Source organism: Chlorocebus sabaeus, chromosome 18, assembly GCF_047675955.1.
Source record: "Chlorocebus sabaeus isolate Y175 chromosome 18, mChlSab1.0.hap1, whole genome shotgun sequence".
Classification (NCBI taxonomy): domain Eukaryota; kingdom Metazoa; phylum Chordata; class Mammalia; order Primates; family Cercopithecidae; genus Chlorocebus; species Chlorocebus sabaeus.
In genome coordinates, this window is record NC_132921.1 from 10,409,685 (window position 1) to 10,434,527 (window position 24,843).

Here is a 24,843-nt window from a genome sequence, read left to right on the forward strand (position 1 = left end):
TTTGATGGGGTTGTTTGTTTTTTTCTTGTAAATTTGTTTGAGTTCTTTGTAGGTTCTGGATATTAGCCCTTTGTCAGATGAGTAGATTACAAAAATTTTCTCCCATTCTGTAGGTTGCCTGTTCACTCTGATGGTAGTTTCTTTTGCTGTGCAGAAGCTCTTTAGTTTAATGAGATCCCATTTGTCAATTTTGGCTTTTGCTGCCGTTGCTTTTGGTGTTTTAGACATGAAGTCTTTGCCCATGCCTATGTCCTGAATGGTACTACCTAGGTTTTCCTCTAGGATTTTTATGGTATTAGGTCTAACATTTAAGTCTCTAATCCATCTTGAATTAATTTTCGTATAAGGAGTAAGGAAAGGATCCAGTTTCAGCTTTCTACTTATGGCTAGCCAATTTTCCCAGCACCATTTATTAAATAGGGAATCCTTTCCCCATTTCTTGTTTCTCTCAGGTTTGTCAAAGATCAGATGGCTGTAGATGTGTGGTATTATTTCTGAGGACTCTGTTCTGTTCCATTGGTCTATATCTCTGTTTTGGTACCAGTACCATGCTGTTTTGGTTACTGTAGCCTTGTAGTATAGTTTGAAGTCAGGTAGCGTGATGCCTCCAGCTTTGTTCTTTTGACTTAGGATTGTCTTGGAGATGCGGGGTCTTTTTTGGTTCCATATGAACTTTAAAGCAGTTTTTTCCAATTCTGTGAAGAAGCTCATTGGTAGCTTGATGGGGATGGCATTGAATCTATAAATTACCTTGGGCAGTATGGCCATTTTCACGATATTGATTCTTCCTATCCATGAGCATGGTATGTTCTTCCATTTGTTTGTGTCCTCTTTTATTTCACTGAGCAGTGGTTTGTAGTTCTCCTTGAAGAGGTCCTTTACATCCCTTGTAAGTTGGATTCCTAGGTATTTTATTCTCTTTGAAGCAATTGTGAATGGAAGTTCATTCCTGATTTGGCTCTCTGTTTGACTGTCACTGGTGTATAAGAATGCTTGTGATTTTTGCACATTAATTTTGTATCCTGAGACTTTGCTGAAGTTGCTTATCAGCTTAAGGAGATTTTGGGCTGAGACAATGGGGTTTTCTAAATATACAATCATGTCGTCTGCAAACAGGGACAATTTGACTTCTTCTTTTCCTAACTGAATCCCCTTGATTTCTTTCTCTTGCCTGATTGCCCTAGCCAGAACTTCCAACACTATGTTGAATAGGAGTGGTGAGAGAGGGCATCCCTGTCTTGTGCCAGTTTTCAAAGGGAATTTTTCCAGTTTTTGCCCATTCAGTATGATATTGGCTGTGGGTTTGTCATAAATAGCTCTTATGATTTTGAGGTACGTTCCATCAATACCGAATTTATTGAGCGTTTTTAGCATGAAGGGCTGTTGAATTTTGTCAAAAGCCTTTTCTGCATCTATTGAGATAATGATGTGGTTCTTGTCTTTGGTTCTGTTTATATGCTGGATTATGTTTATTGATTTGCGAATGTTGAACCAGCCTTGCATCCCAGGGATGAAGCCCACTTGATCATGGTGGATAAGCTTTTTGATGTTAAGATAAGCTGCTGAATCCGGTTTGCCAGTATTTTATTGAGGATTTTTGCATCGATGTTCATCAGGGATATTGGTCTAAAATTCTCTTTTTTTGTTGTGTCTCTGCCAGTCTTTGGTATCAGAATGATGTTGGCCTCATAAAATGAGTTAGGGAGGATTCCCTCTTTTTCTATTGATTGGAATAGTTTCAGAAGGAATGGTACCAGCTCCTCCTTGTACCTCTGGTAGAATTCAGCTGTGAATCCATCTGGTCCTGGACTTTTTTTGGTTGGTAGGCTATTAATTATTGCCTCAATTTCAGAGCCTACTATTGGTCTATTCAGGGATTCAACTTCTTCCTGGTTTAGTCTTGGAAGAGTGTAAGTGTCCAGGAAATTATCCATTTCTTCTAGATTTTCCAGTTTATTTGCGTAGAGGTGTTTATAGTATTCTCTGATGGTAGTTTGTATTTCTGTGGGGTCGGTGGTGATATCCCCTTTATCATTTTTAATTGCGTCGATTTGATTCTTCTCTCTTTTCTTCTTTATTAGTCTTGCTAGTGGTCTGTCAATTTTGTTGATCTTTTCAAAAAACCAACTCCTGGATTCATTGATTTTTTGGAGGGTTTTTTGTGTCTCTATCTCCTTCAGTTCTGCTCTGATCTTAGTTATTTCTTGCCTTCTGCTAGCTTTCGAATGTGTTTGCTCTTGCTTCTCTAGTTCTTTTAATTGCGCTGTTAGAGTGTCAATTTTAGATCTTTCCTGCTTTCTCTTGTGGGCATTTAGTGCTATAAATTTCCCTCTACACACTGCTTTAAATGTGTCCCAGAGATTCTGGTATGTTGTATCTTTGTTCTCATTGGTTTCAAAGAACATCTTTATTTCTGCCTTCATTTCGTTATGTACCCAGTAGTCATTCAGGAGCAGGTTGTTCAGTTTCCATGTAGTTGAGCGGTTTTGATTGAGTTTCTTAGTCCTGAGTTCTAATTTGATTGCACTGTGGTCTGAGAGACAGTTTGTTATAATTTCTGTTCTTGTACATTTGCTGAGGAGTGCTTTACTTCCAATTACGTGGTCAATTTTGGAGTAAGTACGATGTGGTGCTGAGAAGAATGTATATTCTGTTGATTTGGGGTGGAGAGTTCTATAGATGTCTATTAGGTCTGCTTGCTGCAGAGATGAGTTCAATTCCTGGATATCCTTGTTAACTTTCTGTCTCGTTGATCTGTCTAATGTTGACAGTGGAGTGTTGAAGTCTCCCATTATTATTGTATGGGAGTCTAAGTCTCTTTGTAAGTCTCTAAGGACTTGCTTTATGAATCTGGGTGCTCCTGTATTGGGTGCATATATATTTAGGATAGTTAGCTCTTCCTGTTGAATTGATCCCTTTACCATTATGTAATGGCCTTCTTTGTCTCTTTTGATCTTTGATGGTTTAAAGTCTGTTTTATCAGAGACTAGTATTGCAACCCCCGCTTTTTTTTGTTCTCCATTTGCTTGGTAAATCTTCCTCCATCCCTTTATTTTGAGCCTATGTATGTCTCTGCGTGTGAGATGGGTCTCCTGAATACAGCAGACTGATGGGTCTTGACTCTTTATCCAGTTTGCCAGTCTGTGTCTTTTAATTGGAGCATTTAGTCCATTTACATTTAAGGTTAAGATTGTTATGTGTGAACTTGATCCTGCCATTATGATATTAACTGGTTATTTTGCTCGTTAGTTGATGCAGTTTCTTCCTAGCCTTGATGGTCTTTACATTTTGGCATGTTTTTGCAATGGCTGGTACCGGTTGTTCCTTTCCATATTTAGTGCTTCCTTCAGGGTCTCTTGTAAGGCAGGCCTAGTGGTGACAAAATCCCTAAGCATTTGCTTATCTGTAAAGGATTTTATTTCTCCTTCACTTATGAAACTTAGTTTGGCTGGATATAAAATCCTGGGTTTAAAATTCTTTTCTTTAAGAATGTTGAATATTGGCCCCCACTCTCTTCTGGCTTGAAGAGTTTCTGCCGAGAGATCTGCTGTTAGTCTGATGGGCTTCCCTTTGTGGGTAACCCGACCTTTCTCTCTGGCTGCCCTTAAGATTTTTTCCTTCATTTCAACTTTGGTGAATCTGGCAATTATGTGTCTTGGAGTTGCTCTTCTCGAGGAGTATCTTTGTGGCGTTCTCTGTATTTCCTGGATTTGAATGTTGGCCTGCCCTACTAGGTTGGGGAAGTTCTCCTGGATGATATCCTGAAGAGTGTTTTCCAACTTGGTTCCATTTTCCCCCTCACTTTCAGGCACCCCAATCAGACGTAGATTTGGTCTTTTTACATAATCCCATACTTCTTGCAGGCTTTGTTCATTTCTTTTTCTTCTTTTTTCTTTTGGTTTCTCTTCTCGCTTCATTTCATTCATTTGATCCTCCATCGCTGACATTCTTTCTTCCAGTTGATCGAGTCGGTTACTGAAGCTTGTGCATTTGTCACGTATTTCTCGTGCCATGGTTTTCGTCTCTTTCATTTCATTTGTGAGCTTCTCTGCATTAATTACTCTAGCCATCAATTCTTCCACTTTTTTTTCAAGATTTTTAGTTTCTTTGCGCTGGGTACGTAATTCCTCCTTTAGCTCTGAGAAATTTGATGGACTGAAGCCTTCTTCTCTCATCTCGTTGAAGTCATTCTCCGTCCAGCTTTGATCCGTTGCTGGCGATGAGCTGCACTCCTTTGCCGGGGGAGATGCGCTCTTATTTTTTGAATTCCCAGCTTTTCTGCCCTGCTTTTTCCCCATCTTTGTGGTTTTATCTGCCTCTGGTCTTTGATGATGGTGATGTACTGATGGGGTTTTGGTGTAGGAGTCCTTCCTGTTTGATAGCTTTCCTTCTAACAGTCAGGATCCTCAGCTGTAGGTTGTAGCTGTAGGAGATTGCTTGAGGTCCACTCCAGACCCTGTTTGCCTGGGTATCAGCAGCAGAGGCTGCAGAAGATAGAATATTTCTGAACAGCGAGTGTACCTGTCTGATTCTTGCTTTGGAAGCTTCCTCTCAGGGGTGTACTCCACCCTGTGAGGTGTGGGGTGTCAGACTGCCCCTAGTGGGGGATGTCTCCCAGTTAGGCTACTCAGGGGTCAGGGACCCACCTGAGCAGGGAGTCTGTCCCTTCTCAGATCTCAACCTCCGTGTTGGGAGATCCACTGCTCTCTTCAAAGCTGTCAGAGAGAGTCGTTTGCATCTGCAGAGCTGCTGCGTTTGTTATTATTTACTGTGCCCTGTCCCCAGAGGTGGAGTCTACAGAGACAGGCAGGTTTCCTTGAGCTGCTGTGAGCTCCACCTAGTTCGAGCTTCCCAGCAGCTTTGTTTACCTACTTAAGCCTCAGCAATGGCGGGCGCCCCTCCCCCAGCCTCGCTGCTGCCTTGCTGGTAGATCACAGACTGCTGTGCTAGCAATGAGGGAGGCTCCGTGGGTGTGGGACCCTCCCGGCCAGGTGTGGGATATGATCTCCTGGTGTGCCTGTTTGCTTAAAGCACAGTTTTGGGGTGGGAGTTACCCGATTTTCCAGGTGTTGTGTGTCTCAGTTCCCCTGGCTAGGAAAAGGGATTCCCTTCCCCCTTGCGCTTTCCAGGTGAGGCAATGCCTCGCCCTGCTTCAGCTCTCGCTGGTCGGGCTGCAGCAGCTGACCAGCACCGATCGTCTGGCACTCCCCAGTGAGTTGAACCCAGTACCTCAGTTGAAAATGCAGAAATCACCGGTCTTCTGTGTCGCTCGCGCTGGGAGTTGGAGACTGGAGCTGTTCCTATTTGGCCATCTTGCTCCGCCCCAGAACTTGTATTTTATAAAAGAAGTAAGCAATGATGAACCTGAAAAATGAATCTTGTTTTGATATTGAACTATAATTATGTAAGATATGACCTCTGGAAGAACCTGGGAGCAGGGACCTCTCTGTACTCTGTACTCTTTGTGACTTCTTGTGACTCTCTAATTATTTCAAAATCAAAAGTTAAGTCTCGCATAATGGTAGATCTGCATGTGCTCTGGGCCACCATACTTTTGTATCTGATGGGCTTTTGATCTGTTTTTTGGTCCTCACCAAGGCAAATGCCTGAGATCAGCAAGGAGGGAGAGGTGAAAGGAAGGCCACAGGCTGGGCTGTCAGTACTGGGCATTGCTCCCTCCACCCACTCCAGCCTCTGCCTCATCTTATGCTCTCAGTGAGGACTTCCCTGCTCCATGCATGCACCATCTTTCACTTATTATTTATGTTTTTACATCTTTATTTTAGTTTCTGCCTCCTCCCCATAGAATGTAAGTTCTAATACTTTTTTTTGTATTATTGTCTCCTCATTGCCTACAGCCGAGTCAGGCACAGAGAATGCATGCAGCACATGTTTGTTGAATGAATGACTCCTTGTAGAAAATAAAAGCTTGAAAACAAGCCAACTGGTTCCCCGAGAGAGAAGTAACTCAAATCTGCCCATCATACCAGAGCAAACCTGTGTCTCTTAAGCTAAGGTCTTTTTCCTGTGTTCATACTTTAGAAAAAGAAGACACAACTGATAACATCTGAGAGGAAGGAAACTGCGTTGTGCCGGGATCTGCATGTCACATTATAAAAAGCAATTTTTTTTAAATCGACCAGCCTTTTAAACAGCTTCCAGAGATGGATTATCCTACTTTACTTTTGGCTCTTCTTCATGTATACAGAGGTAAAGATGATCTTTATATCTTCATTTAAAATTTTTGCTCCTGTTTTTGTTCTTACGGGGTGGCATATTCAGAATTTACAATGCTCTTTAGTTGGCTAGGATAATTTCTCACTTGTTCAGAAAAACTAAAAGTTAAATTTTCCAGTGATCAGCAGGACACCTTTTTAGATGAAGGCAGAAACTGTCGTCCTTTACCGTGATCTCAATGCACTCTCTTGCTAGGGCTTCCAAAGTTTAAGATACTGATTTGGTGTTTCCATCATCAAGGCTAACAGAACTAATGTGATGTTGTATATTTCAGCTCTATGTAAAGAGGTGCTGTGGCATACATCAGTTCCCTTTGCTGAGAATATGTCTCTAGAATGTGTATATCCATCAGTGGGCATCTTAACACAGGTGGAGTGGTTCAAGATCGGGACCGAGAAGGATTCCATAGCCATTTTCAGCCCTACTCATGGCATGGTCATAAGGAAGCCCTATGCTGAGAGGGTTTACTTTTTGAATTCAACGATGGCTTCCAACAACATGACTCTTTTCTTTCGGAATGCCTCTGAAGATGATGTTGGCTACTATTCCTGCTCTCTTTACACTTACCCACAGGGAACTTGGCAGAAAGTGATACAGGTGGTACAGTCAGGTAAGGGCAAGTTTTTTTTTAAATCCCTTTTTATCCGCCTACAACATTTGTTTCTATAAAGCCCAAGTAGAAGCTGTAGAATGCTTTCTCGTATTTCTGTGGCATTCTCCAATTCCGTTTCTAGATGCTTTGATGTTACGACTTTGAAGGAGCAATCTTGGGAGTCTGTTTCATTTTTCTGACTGTGCTGTTGTGTCCGAGTAGAAATGTCTTTCAAATTTGAATGTAGTAGGAGAAAGTGCAGGTTTTATGTTGTCTTAATGATAACCTAAGCCTTGATTAAACTGATGTTGGCAACACATGGGTTCAGGGTCCTGATGCCCTCCTTTCAGGGCTTTATCACAGCGACGTAGCACCATTGCCTTCTGCTGGACGCTCAGCACTCACGTCAACCCCTGGATGTTCAAAGTTCTTTCTGCAGTACCAAATCTAAGTTAGTTAGTTTGTTTCTTTCTTTCTCTCTTTTTCTCCTTCTTTCCTTCCTTCCTTCCTTCCTTCCTATTTTTTCCTTTTTTTTTTTTTTTTTGACAAAGTCTCACTTTGTCACCCAGGCTGGAGTACAGTAGCATGATCTTGGCTCACTGCAACCTCCAGCTTCTGAGCTCAAGTGATTCTCCTACCTCAGCCCCGCAAGTAGCTGGGGCTACAGGTGTGCACCACCACATGATATGGTTTGGCTGTGTCCCCACCCAAATCTCATCTTGAATTCCCATGTGTTGTGGGAAGGACTGGGTGGGAGGTAATTGAATCATGGGGACAAGTCTTTCCCATGCTGTTCTCGTGATAGTGAATAAGTCTCACGAGATCTGATGGTTTAAAAAAGAGGAGTTCCCCTGCACAAGCTCTCTCTGTTTGCCTGCTGCCATCCATGTAAGACGAGACTTGCTCCTCCTTGCCTTCCACCTTGAGTGTGAGGCTTCCCTAGCCATGTGGAGCTGTAAGTCCAATTAAACCTCTTTCTCTTGTAAATTGCCCAATCTTGGGAATATCTTCATTAGCAGCGTGAAAATGGACTAATACATCACACCAGGCTAATTGTCATATATATATATATTTTTTGTAGAGATGAGGTTTCAACATGTTGCCCAGGCTGGTCTTGGACTCCTGAGCTCAAGTGATCCAACTGCCTTGGCCTCCCAAAGTGCCAGGGTTACAGGCATGAGCCACCATGCTTGGCCCTGGCACCATCTTTCACCTCTTCCAGGTTTAGCTAGAGAGGACACGTTCTTCATAAATTTGAGCTGTGGTGGCAGAAAGAACCCAATGATCCCTTGGAGTGTTTTTTGCTTTATCTACCAGAGATTGTGGTTTTGTCTTTCTAGTGATGACCACATGAACTGGTTGTAGTATATTGGAAACACTTGAGTTTATAGTCATCACTTTCCATCAACCTTGTGTTAGTTGCTCCATTCCTCTAAATCTCAGGTTCCTGAACAGGAAATTGGGTTGGTAGTACCATTCTACTTGTTGAATGGCTGAGGGACGATATATTTAAAGAACTTGGCCCATGGTAGTCAGAGAATGATACATCTTATTATTATTTCCTATGCTTGTGATCCAAAAGGACTAATAATGAAATTTTCAGATATTAGTGACAATCTAAAGAAGGGAATATTTTTGGAGCTGTGTGTTTATTGTGTGGTGTCTCTCAAATTATACCCCATGGCTGTATAGAGAAGAACATTATATGACATCTGACATAATAGTGCTTTATTTTTAAGGGATCTATGTGCTAAAAGAACAATTACAGAATTATATGAGGAATATCAAATGGTCAGGAGGTAAGAAACATCTTCATGTATTTAGTTTTCCCTTTCTCTTTAGGTGTGGCTAGGGTGAAGACTAATTTTGTGTATATAGGTAAGGCTTATAGAGTGTCAATCTGCAATGTTTCTTTAGTTAAATGTTTATTAAAGACTCCATTTCACCATACAAGTCCTCATTTGCTGTTGTATGTAGACACCTGTTAAATCCTGCTTGGAAGTTTTTACTGTGTAGTAAATCAGTCAGGCAAGCAAAGTAGAAGATTGGCAAAGCTTTTAACATAGAGTGAGCCACTGGAAACAAGGCCTGAACCACCAAAACTAGAACAGGATGCACTCCCCACTGCTGCCTTGTGTGGTGCGACTTTAAAGTTTGGGTTCCAAATTAGCTGTTTTGGTTTCTGTCACAGGACAACCAACTGAAAACAGCTCGACCTTTCAGGATAGAGGATGGGGCTAACCTGTAAAGAACTAAACGATGGTTGTTATGCAAAGGTAGGATTTTTAGCATCACATATGAATGGTCTTAGGAATATTTCCTGTTGTTTTCATCCAGATTTGTCATTACTGCTATTTTTTGAGGTTAGGAAAAGAGAGCTCCCCCCTTCATGGGGCTTAAAAAATACAATGTGGAGATTTTCAGTCAGTTATCAGTCAGAGGAAGGGGTACCAGCTGTCCATCTAGTTTGAATTCTTCATGATGGTATCCTTAGCCATGATCCATTGCTCTTGTTTTGATCATTTATATTTTAGAGAGTAGATTGATGCAATGGGCTAGTGAGGGCATTCTACCCAATTTTGAGAGTTTGAGAGCTTCACTTTTTTAAACTAAGAATGATAGTGAGTTTAAAAAATATTACTTGTATTTAAAAATTAACCTTAGGTGTGCTTAAAGTTTTCTTATGTACTTTAGTAACAACATACTGGGATTACAAATACTGTACTTTTGTATACTGTAAAGGGGGAGATGAAAATACATTAAATAGTAAAAAAAAAAAAAATCAGACTTGGAATCTAGAAATCCTAGTTTATGTAATAGATTGTAAGAACTTCAGAAGGATGAAGGAGTTGGGCCCTATGCTCTGTAAATATGTTGATTTTTGCTATTTACTGATAGCTTATTATGTGTGGAATTTTACGTAGTCTGGATCTTCATAGACTTCCTCCTTGAATCTCCTGTGTGCACCTGAACTTTTGTATTGCCTGAATTTACAGGTGATGACATTGAAGTGCAGTGAAGTCTAGTGGTCTTTCCAAGGCCCCAACTTTTGCATATGTCCCAGCAGATACAGTTGCAAATTGATGCAACTGTCAGCCTGGGGCACATGGGAACCCACCAGGGCCCTCAAAGAAGGAGACCTTGGCCATTGCACCTCCTATCAATCCTCCAGCTTTCAGCCTAGAGTTTAAGAGCAAATGGGACACCTTATTCTGAATAAATGGTACTACTAATATGAAGTTATTTGAAAATATGTGTTCTTTCCAGAACAGGCATTTCTTTATTAACAATTGATTTAAAGACTCTAATGGTAAGAATAAATGCATTTGTTTTTACCTAGTTTGTGAGAAAATATGCAGAGATGACTTGGGGGACAACATTTTCAAGGTAGCCCTTTCTGGCAGAGTTTGTGGGGTCATGGAGAAAATTACTGTCACCTACGTGTCTCTGGCTTTATTAGTCAGTTAAAGCAAATATAGTTGCATTTACAGAAATACCCCCCAAATGAGTGACCCACTCAGAATGTTCTGCCACCTAGTGTTAACCGGGTGCCTGCTCTGGAGTATGCAACTGAGTGTCAGTTCATTTAATCCTTAGGAAGCACCATGGGGAGGTAATGTGTTCCTGTGATACAACCCTGAGGTTCAGGGTGGTAAACTCACTTGTCCAAGGTTCTCAAGCTGCCAAATGACACCACCAGAGTGACCCCAGTTGATTTTTCTGAAGAGTCAGAGACCTTAACTCCAGTAGAATGAACCATGGAGGGTTACGGCAGAGAAAAAGTCATGCTGGACTTCGAAGAATTGGAAGGAATATTTTAATTAGAGAGGCTGGGGTCTGGGGAAGAGAGAAGACAGGGAGGGAAGGGTGTCCTGGGGGCACTGATGGCTTAAAGAAGGGCACAGTGAAGGTGTAAAGTTCATGCAGGAGGCAGAGCCCGGCCCTCTCTGACTAGGGCACTGGGTGTGTATAAGATGTGGTTCACCCTGGGCTCTGAGGCCCTCTATACCCACAGAGGTGGCCTGAGAGGCAGCCTCACAGGAAAGGAAGACACTATGAGGGTAAGACTCTCTCCCTGCCTGCACCAGCAAAAAGGCTCAGCTTATGATACGCTAGAGTCTCAGGAAAAGCTTTAGTACAGTATATTCTGTGCTTAAAAAAGGAGTTGCAGCTCACCAGGGCAGCAGAATGTCAGAAATAAATCTGCAAAGTTATTGATGTGCCTAATGGAATTTTGACTTCCATCTGTAATGCAGACCAGGGGACATATCTGAATAGTTTTTAGAGAGAGACACAACGTAAAACCAGATTTTTCTTTCACCACCTGGAAGATTACACTAGCTGCAGCCTTGTAGGAGAGTAAGACTTGCAGGCAAGGTAAGCAAATAGGCATCTATGGATTGGAACCCTTACATACTGCTAGCAGGAGGGTTAATTAGTATATCTATTATTTTAGCCTGGCTTCTCCAGAGAAAGAGAACCAATGTGTAATACATGGAGATTTATTATAAGAAATTGGCTTACATGATGTATCAGTCTATTCTCACACTGCTATGAAGAAATACTTAAGACTGGGTAATTTATAAGGGAGAGAGGTTTAATTGACTCACGGTTCAGTATGGCTGGGGAGGCCTCAGGAAACTTACCATCATGGTGAAAAGGGAAGCAAACGTGTCCTCCTTCATATGGCGGCAGGAAGGAGAAGTGCAGATTGAGCTGGGGGGAAAGCCCCTTACAAAACCATGAGATTTCACCAGAACAGCATGAGGGTAACTGGCCCCATGATTCAACTACCTCCCACTGGGTTCCTCCCACAATACATGGGGATTATGGGAACTATAATTCAAGATGAGATTTGGATGGGGAAACAGCCAAACTATATCATTTTGCCCTGGCCCCTCCCAAATCTTACATTCTCACATTTCAAAATACAACCATACCCTTCCAACAGTCCCCTAAAGTCTTAACTCATTCCAGCATTAACTCAAAGTCCACAGTCCAAAGTCTCATCTGAGACAAGGCAAGTACCTTCCACCTATGAGCCTGTAAAATCAAAAGCAAGTTACTTCCTAGATACAAGGGGGATACAGGCATTGGAGAAATACACCCATTCCAAATGAGAGAAATTGGCCAAAACAAAGGGGCTACTAGCCCCATGCAAGTCTGAAATCCTGTAGGGCAGTCATTAAATTTTCAAATTCCAAAATAATCTCCTTTGATTCCACGTCCCACATCCTGGGCATGCTGATGCAAGAGGTGGACACCCATGGTGTTGGGCAGCTCCACCCCTCTGGCTTTCCAGGGTACAGCCTCCCCTCTTGGCTGCTTTCACAGGCTGGTGTTGAGTGTCTGTGGCTTCTCCAGGTGCATGGTACAAGCTGTCTGTGGATCAGATTCAGATTGTGGGGTCTGAAGGATGGTGGCCCTCTTCTCACAGCTCTACTAGGCAGTGCCCCAGTGGGGATTCTGTGTGGGGGCTCCAACCCCACATTTCCCTGCTGCAGTACGCTAGCAGAGGTCTTCCATGAGGGCTCTGCCGTTGCAGCAACTTCTGAATGGACATCCAGGTGTTTCCATACACCTTCTGAAATCTAGGCAGAGGGTCTCAAACCACAGTTCTTGACTTCTGTGCACCCGCAGGCCCAACACCACATGTAAGCTGTCAAGACTTTGAGCTTGCACTCTCTGGAGCAACAGCCTGAGCTGTATGTTGTCCCCTTTTAGCCATGGCTGGGATATATGGCACCATATGCAGTCCTGAGGCTGCATAGAGCAGGGGGTCTTAGGCTTGGCCCAGGAAATCACTTTTCCCTTCTAGGCCTCTGGGCCTATGATGGAAGGGGCTGCCATGAAGATCTCTGACATGCCCTGGAGACATTTTCCCCATTGTCTTGGTGATTTACATTTGGCTCCTCATTACTTATGCAAATTTCTGCAGCTGGCTGGAATTTCTTCCCAGAAAATGAGGTTTTTCTGTCGCATCATCAGGCTGCAAATTTTCCAAATTTTTATGCTCTGCTTCCTCTTGAACCCCTTGCCCCTTAGAAGTTTCTTCTGCCAGATACCCTAAATCATCTCTCTCAAGTTCAAAGTTCCACAGATCTCTGGGGCAGGGGCAAAATGCCACCAAAGTCTTTGCATAGCAAGAGTAACCTTTACTCTTCTTCCCAACAAGTTCCTTCTCTCCATCTGACACCACCTCAGCTTGGACCTCATTGTTTATATCACTATCAGCATTTTGGTCAATGTCATTCAACAAATTTCTAGGAAGTTCCCAAATTTCCCACATTTTCCTGTCTTCTTCTGAGCCGTCAAAACTGTTCCAACCTCTACCTGTTACCCAGTTCCAAAGTTGCTTTCACATTTGTGGGTATCTTTACAGCAACCCTCCAGTCTCTGTAGTAATTTACTGTATTACTCAATTTTCATGCCACTAATAAAGACATACCTGAGACTGGGTAATTTATAAAGGAAAGGAGTTTAACTGATTCACATTTCAGCATGAGTGGGGAGGCCTCAGGAAACTTACAATCATGGTGGAAGGGGTGGCAAATATGTCCTTCACATGGCAGCAGGGAGAAGAAGAATGAGTGCCCAGAGAAGGGGGAAGCCCCTTGTAAAACCATCAGATCTCATGATAACTAACTCACTATCATGAGAACAGGATGGGGGAAACCACCGCCATGATTCCATTATCTCCACCTGGTCCCTCCCACTACACGTGAGGGTTATGGGAACTACAACTCAAGATGAGATTTGGGTGGGCACACAACCAAATTATATCATATGATTATGGAGACTGATAAACCCAAATTTGCAGCATGGGCTTGCAGGCTGCAGATCCAGGAGAACTGATGGTACAGATGAAACCCAGGTCATCTGCTGCAGAATCCCTCTTGCTTGGGGAGGCTGGTCTTTTTGTTGAATGAGGCCCACCTACATTATGGAGAGCAAACTGCTTACTCAAAATTCACCAATTTAAATGTTAATCTCATCCCAGAGTACCCTTCAAATTGACACATAAAATTAACCATCATACCTGTTTTAGAAAATATGGCATTAGCTAGTTAAAAACCCCAAATCCTATGATCCAATAATTCTACTCTGTTTGGTATCCAAGAGATCTCTCAATATAGGGAATTCCTGACAATATTTATAGCAACAGTGATTGCAATAGCAAAAAATCGGTAACAACCCAAATACCCATCAACAGTAGAACAGAAAAGCACACTGAGGTCTATTCACACATTAGGATACTCTACATCACTAAAATGAGTGAATTATCACTTTGCTCACCAACATGGATGAAGCTCACGAACTTTGTGTTGAAAGAAAAGAGCAAGTTACAAAAAATGGGTAGACTAGGGTTCCTTTCTTTAAAGTTTTTAGAAATATGCGTAATTAAACAATATGTTATTTGTAGATACAAACGTGGTAAAACTATAAAGAAAAGTAAAGTTGCATGGGTAGCTGGGGGATAGAACAGAATCAGGAAGGGCTGAAAGGGTCTTTAAGGCTCATAGTCAGGGTGTTTTCCTTATACAGGTGTTTTATTTCCCATTTGTCTCAAAACGTTTTAGAAGTTTTCTTTCAAATCTACTGATTTCTCTTTCTTTCTCTCTCTTTCTTTTCTCCCTTCCCTTCCCTTCTTCCTTCCCTTTTTCCTTCCCTTTTCCCTTCCCTTCCCTTCCCTTCCCTTTCCTTTCCTTGAAACAGAGTCTCACTCTGTTGCCCAGGCTGGAGTGCAGTGGCATGATCTCAGCTCATTGCAACTTCCGCCTGCTAGGTTCAAGTGATTCTCCCGCCTCAGCCTCCTGAGTAACTGGGATTACAGGTCCACATCACCACACCCAGCTAATTTTTGTAGAGATGGGGGTTTTGCCACGTTGGCCAGGCTGATCTCAAACTCTTGACCTCAGGTGATCCACCCCACCTTGGCCTCCCAAAGTGCTGGGATTACGGGCGTGGGCCACCTCGCCTGGCCAAATCTACTGATTTCTAATGGTGAAAAGAGATGCAATTGCAATTTTTGAGCAGTTCAAAGGTCTAAGGTAAGGATTAGGGGTCAGGTAGAGGCAAGTTTCAGCAATGATTTCAAATTTTTATGATCCAAGGACTAAAAGATGATGATTTTAGTGAAAAAGATGTGAAATGAAGAGACCAACTTGGCTAGGAAGAGTGGAAATAAGTCTGTTTCAGATGTATTAAATTGTAAAATAGCCTTTGACTAGCTGCCAATTGAAATTATGGAGCAACAAACCAGGATTGAAAATACCCAATTTGAAGTCATCTGAATGATCATCCAGCACATGTAAACAAGAGGGTTAACTAAGAAAGTACCAATGGATGGGGGCAGAAGTCTAAGGTCATAGTTTGGGGCTCAGAGGATGGTCACATTGTAGTGTGTTAAAGAAGGTATTCACGGTAAAGAATGTAGAGGGCATAGAGAAAAGAGGGGGAGAGTCAGGAGAGAGAGAGGAAAGCGAACAGGTGAATTATTGATATGAGAGCAGAAGACACGTGGAACTCACATTTATAGTAGAGGGTTAGATTTTCTTGCTCCACACATGTAGGTACTTTGTGTTGGCTGTATCGTACGTTTTGCTGAGTCTATGATCTTCCACGTTCCAGTCCATTTATCTCAAACTGGACACAGAGATGTTCCTCCCTGTTTCCTTTTAAGAGTCTCATTCTCTCCCAGGTTGGATGAGGCTCCTTATATGCCATCTATGCTCTTTCTTAGAAGGTTCTCATCTCTACACCCTTCAAGGACAAGTGTTCTCTGTCCAGATTCCCAGCAGCTGACATAGCAGCCAAAGTTTTCATTCATTCTTGTGTGTATCTGTTGGTCAGTGGTACTAAAGAGATTCCTTTAATATTAAGGGCCCCAGAATTGATGACAGTTCTGAGGAATCCTATGATGAAAGGGATTCTAAAGATCATGCTGGCCTATATATTAGATGAGGCCAGCATGGCCAGCATTTTTCTAATGCTGGGGTATAATTTCAGCTTTTAAATTTGATTTAAAGCTGAGGAGAGGGAAGTCTCAAATCTGGCTTTTATAAATGGGTGTGATGATTTGCAGGAGCTGAACCCACTTACCCATTAATTCACTTATCAAGTCTTTCCTGAGAATCTACGATGTGCAATGTAATGTTCAGTGGTTTGGAAGATAGAAAGACATGGATCTTAGCTCTAAATAGGATGCAGAATATTGGGGGAGAGAAAAGTTGTATATCACAAATGATTATTTGAGGCAAAAAAATAAGTCCTATTGTAGTCTAGAGTATAGAATTTTATTTTACCTCGGAAATTCAGGGCAGAGTGGAAAAGTGGAATTTGAACTTAACTTTGAAGGAGGCAAGTCAGAAAATTTGGAGGTTGAGATTAGTGGGCACTACTCCAGGAGAATTGCTTTAGAAAATTATCTAGAAAATAGATAGCTCTGGCTCCAGTGTAACTGACTTTGGAAGATAATTTTCATTGTTCAAAAACGACTCCAACAACAAAACAACAAAAACCTCTAAAATTGAACCAACACATAGAATTGATCAACAAATTAATGCAATTTATTCTGGTTTACAGTTCATGGCTTGGTTGACATGTTGACTTGCTGCTTCAAAAGGCAAGGGAAGCCAGATGCATTATACAATTGTATTTTACAATCTATATTAAGGTATTTGTACACTTTCATTTTGGCCTTTTTTTTTGGCCTATCCCAAATTCAGAAGGAAAGAAGAAAACATATGAAAATGACACCATATTTATTAATAAATAAATAAGTTTATTTATTTAATACTAAATAAATAGTGAATATTTATTTAATAATAGAAATAAATAGTGAAAGTAATGGAGGAGGAGACTTGGTATGAAAGGCTATTGCCTGTCAAAGGAAATTCCAAACAAGGTTAAGAAGGTTACAGAGAAAGTCTTTCTGATTCTCCTGTTATAAGGGTCACCAATTCCTTTTAGCTTGTTTAGTCCTTGTGTAGAATTTTTTTTCAGTTTTGTTGATCATATGTATCTCTATCACTTTTAATTTTCTTAATATGGAGAAATAAGAAAAAAAGTCATTTCAAGTCAATGGATTAGAGAATGAAGCCATAAGCTCTCTCTTTAGGCCTATTCTGGCGAGCTTAGAAATAAGTAATAAAGGTTTTATATGTCCATGTGTGTGTATATGCATGTACATACACAAGACTAAAAAGTGTTACATTTTAGCAGTTTTTGATTTAAAGAAAAAATATTAAATGGTATCTATAAGGAATCCACAAGGGATGAAACAAACATTTTAAAGGCCTGGAAATCTCACTCCATAATGAAATAAAATAGTATATAAAGAAGGCAGATGATAAAAAGCATTTTAAGAGTCACGGAAAGCAAGGTTATGGTCACTGCACTTCTCAAGGGTGAAGTAAATGGGAAACTGAAAGTGGAAGAACGTGTGCCAAGGTTGTTTTTATCGACATGCTTTCCCTGTGCCAAGCCCAGGAAGGAGCAGGTGCAAGAATGCATGTCTCTGTGGGAATCAACCCTCAGGCTTTCGGGTAAAGCTCTGTAATCAAAAATCAAAAAAAGAGAAAGTTTAAAAACTCTCTAGCGCAAGATAATACTGAATTTATATACACAATTGAATTCAATAATCGAATGGCCGATACAGTGGAATTCACATACAGGCACGGGTACATGCTTGGGTTTTTGGGGAGTAATATTGTCTGTCTGTCTCGATGCTTGGGTTTCTCTCTACTTCCTTCACCTCCTTTATGCCCCGTGAGACACCCCAGTCTTTGACACGTCTAAGTTATAGTAAAATCCAGAGGAAACTTTTACTTTGTGCTTGTTGTCAAATGCACTCAAGAAAGCCACAGCAGGGAGTGGAATTGGCTGCCATCTTTGCATGTAGCCATTTTGCTTACTTATTCTACCTATGTAAACAAGAAACTGTACCCTTCTTATCATAGATATTTATGTTTTCAAGATGATTGTGGAGTAGGGGTATGCTTGGCTGAATTGATAGAGAATGGGCTACAGCTGAAGCTTTGGACGGTGATTCTCCTGTTACCTCCGAACATTCTGTGAGTATAGCTGGAAATGACAGAGTTCTTGGTTTTTCCTCCTTCAACTCTCAGTGATTAAGACAACTCACACCTTTACCACAGCAGCTCTTTACCCAGCACTGAAAGCGGCTGCCAACCACAACATGAGGAATATATTTCCTCTTCAGAATGGGTATTGGTGGTGTGTGGGTGCCAGTGCAGCGTGGGGACTGTGGTCTCATGCATGAGTAAGAGCTGGTATCCTATAGTCTTCAGTGCCTGTCAAATAACTGTGGAACATGTGCAGCCCACACACGTTGAGACTCCTCCTCGGACCATCTCTGCTTCTGTGATCTTTTAAAAAATTCCTCACTTCAAAGGTTGAGAGCTGCAGGCAGTGGGCATTGTTCTCCAGCACGTGCTCTGGGAAACTTCCTTATAGGATTAGCGAGTAGGTGTGAGTGACCTTCAAAAAGGCCTTATAGAAATTTGCCCATTGACAGATCACATTATTAACTGAAAGTAAGACTATACATTGCATTTTATAAAATAAAAAATGTGAGATTTGAGATATTCAAAAGCCAGCAAAAAGAAAATAAGTAACTGAAGAAAGTCCGAAAGCTCTTGGTTTGTAAAGCTCTCAGTTTTTACTGATGCTTGGAGCTCCTCTGTGGCTTTCTCTTTGAGTTAATGCTGTTCTCTGATGGTTTAGGTAGCGTCGATAAAAAGATCTGGTTTCTAAGTTATGGTTTTTGTTGCTGCTTTTTGTTTTTGTTTGGTTTTATAGGGAGAGGAGGTTGCAGGCAGAATGGCTTTTTCTTTCCTTGGAGAAAATGGTAGGAGACTATTTCTGAAGACATTTAAGATTTTGAAACTGTTAAGAATTTCAAGACCATCAAGTCAATCCTTCAGGGATCAGTGTGAAATTATTCCCTCAGGCAACATCTCTCCTACTTACTCTTGAGCAGTTTTAATTAAATAACTCAGTGGATGGGACTTCTGGCACTTCCCTTGAGAGATTATTCACAATCCAATAACTCTCAATGTGAGAAAATTTTTCCTGACTTCAGCTATTTAACCAACTTACACTTTTAAAAAAGTCTTCTCTGTAATGTGCCTTGAGAGAAAGAGCTATGTTTCAAAGAATAGTGATGTAAGAAGACTTCCAAGGATGGAAGTATAAAACACGATATTCTTACTTACTAGTGTTGTAAATAGGTATGTGCATCATATCTGCACACAGTGGTGACTGTGGCAAAACAGAATGAAATCTGGGCATTAATTCTGGGAGCATTTAGGTGCACCATGTAATGAGCAGAATCCTAAGAATCTTAGCATTCTCATCTTAGCAGATAGGCTCTTAAGAACACGTTTGTTCCAATTCTTGGCCAGCTACATAAAATTCTATATGCTACCAACACTGGTATTTCCAGAATTGATTCGTGAAGGGGTGTGTGTGTGTGTGTGTGTGTGTGTGTGTGTGTGTGTCCTCTGTGTGGAGAGGATCATTTCCTTCATGATATATAAAGAACCCGAGACTATAGCAAATTCTAGGTCATTTACCTAATTCATTTCACTAATAGAATACATTTATTTCTCTTTGCAAACTGGAAGCTGTAGTTAAATGTATACCATTTTCATCTGAGAAACAGCCAAAGAATTCAATTGTTGTATTGGTAATGTTAGTATATGTCCCCAAAAGAGACCCTTTGTAAAGTCCCATTAACTCCTGACATCAGATTTCTCAAAATATCTCATTATTTTTTAAGAAACATAGTTGCTCATTTAAGTGAAATAAAGAATACTTAACATGGGGCTTGTACCTTCTTCCTTTGATTCTCTTTAAATCCTACAAATGTTTCCGGAAAGAACATACATTTAATAGAATGAAAATATTTTCAACTATTCGCATTGTGTTTCTTTGTGCTGACACAGTGTTTGAATTTTCATTCTTAATGTGGTCTGATTATTCTGTTTTCAGTGAAAATAGCAGAATTGAACCAAAGGGAAAATGGCTAAACCTTGTTGCTGAAATGACACAGAGGTATTTGAATCCTCTTTATTGGATGAAGGATGATACCAATAATGACAAAATCTGTGTAAATCTCATCTAAATCTGTTGAATAGATATTATTGTTTGCTGTGAGGAAAAGAAAGAATGTATGCCTATATGTCATGTAAACATGTGGGCCATGTAAATGTGTGGGCCAAGTGACCGTAAGACAGGGTGGAATTTGGAAAGTAGCTTAAAGCAAGGTTTGGGGAGTTGGGAGGTGACAGAGGTTACTTCTGGTTTGGGGAAACCATGGCCTGGAAATCTAGGTGTAATTTGGATGAGTGGAGATAAGGGCTGGCAGGAAGAGGGAGGAAGTTCAAACAGGAAAGTGCATCACAAGAAACATCACATACCAGGGAGATGCTCTTTGTGTTTGAGGCACATGAAAAACGAATTTGGCCCGAGGCTTAGGGGAAGGCCGGAGGGTGGAAGGTCCAGATTTTGGACTTCATTTGGTTGTCAGTAAAGTTTTCAAATAGTGAAAGTCTCATGTTGGCCATGATTTGGAACCATGACCCTACCAACAGCATGGAGGATGATGTAGAGGTAGGAAGGCAGAAAGATAGGAGGCACAAAAGCAGGCAAGAAAATGGGAGGCCTGAGGCCCTGCAGTGAGGGAGGACACCGCCCCCACAGTGCAGCCCACCAGAGCAGTCTTCCCCAATTACACACCAAGAAAGCCCCGTGCTGCAAGTTTCTCCGTCCCATTTCCTCCCCTCTTTAATTCTATAAATGTTTATTGAATGTCTGTCATATGCTGGGCCTGTGTGAGGTTGGGGGCACATAGGAGAAATGTCCCAGTCCCTCATCTCAAGCTCAAGGCTCTGTGCGACTTGATGCTTGCATTGTTTGGATGCAGAGGACGGGAACTGGTGGAGCTAGAAGTGGGTAGTGACAGTGTATGTGTGTGCATGTGGGAAGGAGGGTTGTGGAGTGAGGAGAGGGGTTGTTCAAAGAGCTTCAGAGATCAGAAGACACTAGAGCTTACTGATGAGGGAAGATGAGAATGGATTGAAGGGTGGTCGTGCTGTTAGCCGGATGGCATTCCTGCTGGAGTGAAATCATGCTAATGGTGCAAAAGCAAAATGAGGCTGGTGTGCTTGGGAATTGCGGGATGGATCATAAAGCCTGAGTAAAGGGTAATTTAAGTGGGTAGCGGTGCCAGGTGGTGAACTTGGAGGGGTGGAGAGTGGTGATAAAGAAATTTGATGTGTGATCAGCAGGAGCTCCAGATTTTTGCTTAGAAGAGGGGGCATTCAGAACCCTTGATTTGGAACTGCATTTTCACAGCAAACCCACATGCTTACTTAGATGCATTTTCTTTGCAGCGGGATGGGAGTAGGAGCTTTACTTCCCTCCAGTTCCATTGTTGTGTCACAAATGGACACGATTCTGAGATATTTTGACTTTAGGTTTCAGGCAAGGGATTTCAATTCATCTGCAGTTTAGAAAGAGCATGCAGACAGGGTTTAGAAGAGAGACTGGAAGCAAGAGAGAAGAGATGAAAGACAAGTCAGAAGAATTTTGTCCCCCGGTTTATCTGCTGAAGTTGTAACTCCTAATATCTCGGAAGGTGACTGTATTTGGAAATGGGGTTTTTAAAGAGGTAATTACGTTAAAATGAGGTCATTAGGGTGGGATCTAATCCAATATGACTGGTTTCCAAATAAGAAGAGAAGATTAGGACACAGAGGGTCATCTGGAAACCAAGGAGAGGGGCCTCAAAAGGAATCAACCATGCTGGCACCTGAATTTTGGGTTTCTAGCCTCCAGAATTGTGATAAAATAAGTTTCTGTTGTTTAAGCCATCTAGTCTATGGTACTTTTTTATGGCAGCCCTAGCAAACTAATGCAGAGGTGATAAGAATAAGTCAGACAAGAGATGAAAAAGAATTAAACTAAGGCAGCTTAAGTGGGGATAAAGCAGATGGGGCATATTCAGGATGAATTTTCTACCGAGTGCATTCTTCATTATTCTGATTTCTTCCCCTCTTGAAGATTCAGGACTTACATTTTAAAAAATTACTACAACTGCCAGAGCTTTGGCTCAGAAATTGCTGGAGCACTGCTCCCCACCTACTTGCTTTGTCAAAGTTTCACTCCTGGTTCTGTCTGTCTCTCTACCTTAATTTGTGTTTTGCAGTGCACACACCTCCATCTTTCCTGGAATTGGTATACTTAGTTCTTTTGTAATCTATGTCTGAGGCTGTAATATTAAAGTAGTTCTGTCTCTACTGTCTTTTTTTTTTCTTTTTTACTCATTTTTTTTTTCTTCCTGTCATTGCTTTATTTTCTTATGTTCGTGGTTAGTTTTCACTGTGTGCTGCCCATAGTCCTTGATAAAGCCTTCTGGGGATTCTCTGGAGTCTAAAATGAAGGGGTCTTCATTCTCAGAGGAGTCAAAAGGATTACTTTCAGCCTGAGCTTTACAGAGCACCCATGCTATGGGAATTTAGGCTGTAAATCCACATGAGGACTGATTTGTGCTTAGAACTACTCAAGGATTTTCTTTCTTTCCCTTATTCACCTGGGGGTGCAGGTGAGGGCATGCTTATTTCCAGGTCATTGTTACCATGAAGGAATATCCTTCAGAGGTCTTGACAAGAGGAAGGTCTTCTTTTTACTTCTCATTTCAGGTAGGTCCTGGGTTTTGACACCTATTTTCTTTGTGTTGTATGAGGTTCAAAAATCAGAATTCACGTTTGCTTAGACTGGTCAGGTGTGATCAGGGCAGAAGTGGCTTCCATGTCCCTGTGTCTCCAGTTTTTCACTTCTACCTGGATGTTTCCAGTGGTCCCTGTGTTGTCAGAGATTTGATGCTTTAAGATTTTTTTAAAAAATTAATCCTGCATATTTAGTTGTTTTTAATAGGAATTTTGGTGATAATCATGGAGCCTGATATTTCATGGGAAATAGAAATATCCCTATTTCTAAAACAAACGTTTGCTCCTTTCACAAATCTGTCCTGCTCCCAGTCTTTCTCATTTGAGTCAATATTCTCACATCTTAAAAACATAGAAGTCATCTTTTATGCTTTGTTTTGCCTCATTTTTCACATCTAAGTATCTAGACTCGCAAAATATACACCTCATATCCATTTAGCTCAAACTAGATTGCAACAGCCCTCATTCAAAGCACTCATCTTTTACGTCTTTGTATTTTTTTAAAAAGTATTTGTCATCTAGATGCTTTTACCTGAAAGTCTGATCTGAATAATGTAGCCCATCATCTTCCCAGAAATGATGTGTCCAATACCCCAGCTTTTGGACTCTTCATCTTCTCAGAAACGATGTGTCCAATACCCCAGCTTTTGGACTCTTCATCTTCCCAGAAACGATGTGTCCAATACCCCAGCTTTTGGACTCTTCATCTTCTCAGAAACGATGTGTCCAATACCCCAGCTTTTGGGGTCTTCTCCAGTCCCAGTAGGATTTTGTTTCTAGTTGCCTATGCTCAGGATGCAGAGGAGAGATGCCCGACCTCCTTCGTTCTCGATCACCTCCAGAGATGGCATGCGGCCTGTGGAATTTCTGTATTTCTGGGAATGAGCTCAGACAATAGGCTAGAGAGAGAGAGAGGGAGAGAAATTGAGAAATGACAGATTTCATAATATAGTCAGTGTTGGGTGTAAAATAGAAAAGGAAATCAAGAGTGGCACCAGGTTTTACTTGGGATCCTGAGGAGATGGTGTTGTCATTGACTGCATCAAGGAGAATGAGATGAGAAGCTCCAGAGTGGGGTTGAATGGTTTAGGTTTAGATACCCAAGTGAAGCTCTCTAGTAGGCAGGAGGATTTTTAAATCAGAACCCAAGAGAGAACTTGGGTTGGAGATGCAAATGTGGTAAAGTCACGGGTGTGGACGAGTGTGCACAGAGAGCTCTGGCTAGTCTTCCTTCACATTCATAACCACCGTTCATTGAATGTTTATTATGTGGCAACCCTTGGCAGGGCCCCAAAGGCTTTACACTGATTATTCCATTTAATCCTCACACTGTCCCTATGAGGGAGACAGTAATATTAATACATGATTTAAAAGGCGAAATTAAAAAAGCGAAGATAGACTATGGAGTGTGTAGGGATAAAAAGGACCTAGCACGTGAGAATGACTTGATAAAATGATGTTACAAGTACATGAAGAAATCAAGGTGGAAGGGATGTTGCTAGATCCAGAGTGTCCTCACGAACCACTGCAGAGTTTGCGAACAAGTGGCCTGTAACACCCATTTCATTTGACCAACACATTTTTGGAAGATCAGAAACACTCTTATACACATCTGGATGGACTGTTAATACTGCCATAAGTGTTCTGCTTGGCAGCATTTTCTAGGCTGGGTAGCAGCGACCTTTTTGTAAATAATATATTCCTGAGTCACCCACAATCCCCACTCTTCCCTGTTGTAATACCTTTGGCTCCGGTCATTTCCATGGTCTTCCTGGACCCTCTGGGAATTTGTCTTTGCAGTCCTCACCTACGTGGTTATTCTTGATTCTTAAAAGTGCTGTTCAAGGTCTTCTGAGGCTTGGTCCCTGCACACCTTCCAAAGTCACCTTTGGGTGCCTTTTTTCTCAGCCAAACATGGTTAAGTACAAATTCCTTAGGCATCCTCTGCATTTCTGAACTGTAGATGTTTTTGCTTCTGCCTTTTCTTTCCCTTAAATACTCTTTCACTCTGTATACTACAGACTGAATATCCCATATCAAAACATCTGAAATCCGAAATGCTCCAAAATCCGAAACTCCTTGAATGCCAACATGGTGCTCAAAGGAAATGCTCACTGGAGCCTTTTAGATTTCAGATTTTTGGATTTGGGATGTTCAGCTGCTATGATGTAAACATTCCAAAATCTAAAATAATCCCAAATCTGAAACACTTACGGTCCCAAGTATTTTGGATAAGGGATACTGAACCTGTACTCATCC

The 24,843-nt window shown here is 41.4% G+C and overlaps 1 protein-coding gene across 4 annotated transcripts in view; it reads left to right on the forward strand.

The window, feature by feature from the left end:
• Nucleotides 1–24,843, forward strand: part of CD226 (CD226 molecule) — a 104,184-nt gene that overhangs the window by 14,946 nt on the left and 64,395 nt on the right. For 3 of the 4 annotated variants that reach the window (XM_008013813.3, XM_008013812.3, XM_008013814.3), the window contains exons 2-3: nt 6,043–6,210; nt 6,512–6,847. In XM_008013813.3, coding sequence (XP_008012004.3) covers nt 6,165–6,210; nt 6,512–6,847 — 382 coding nt within the window. In that variant the 5' untranslated portion in view covers nt 6,043–6,164. The remainder of the gene's footprint in view (nt 1–6,042; nt 6,211–6,511; nt 6,848–24,843) is intronic. The other variant, XM_037987991.2, reaches the window with a different exon arrangement.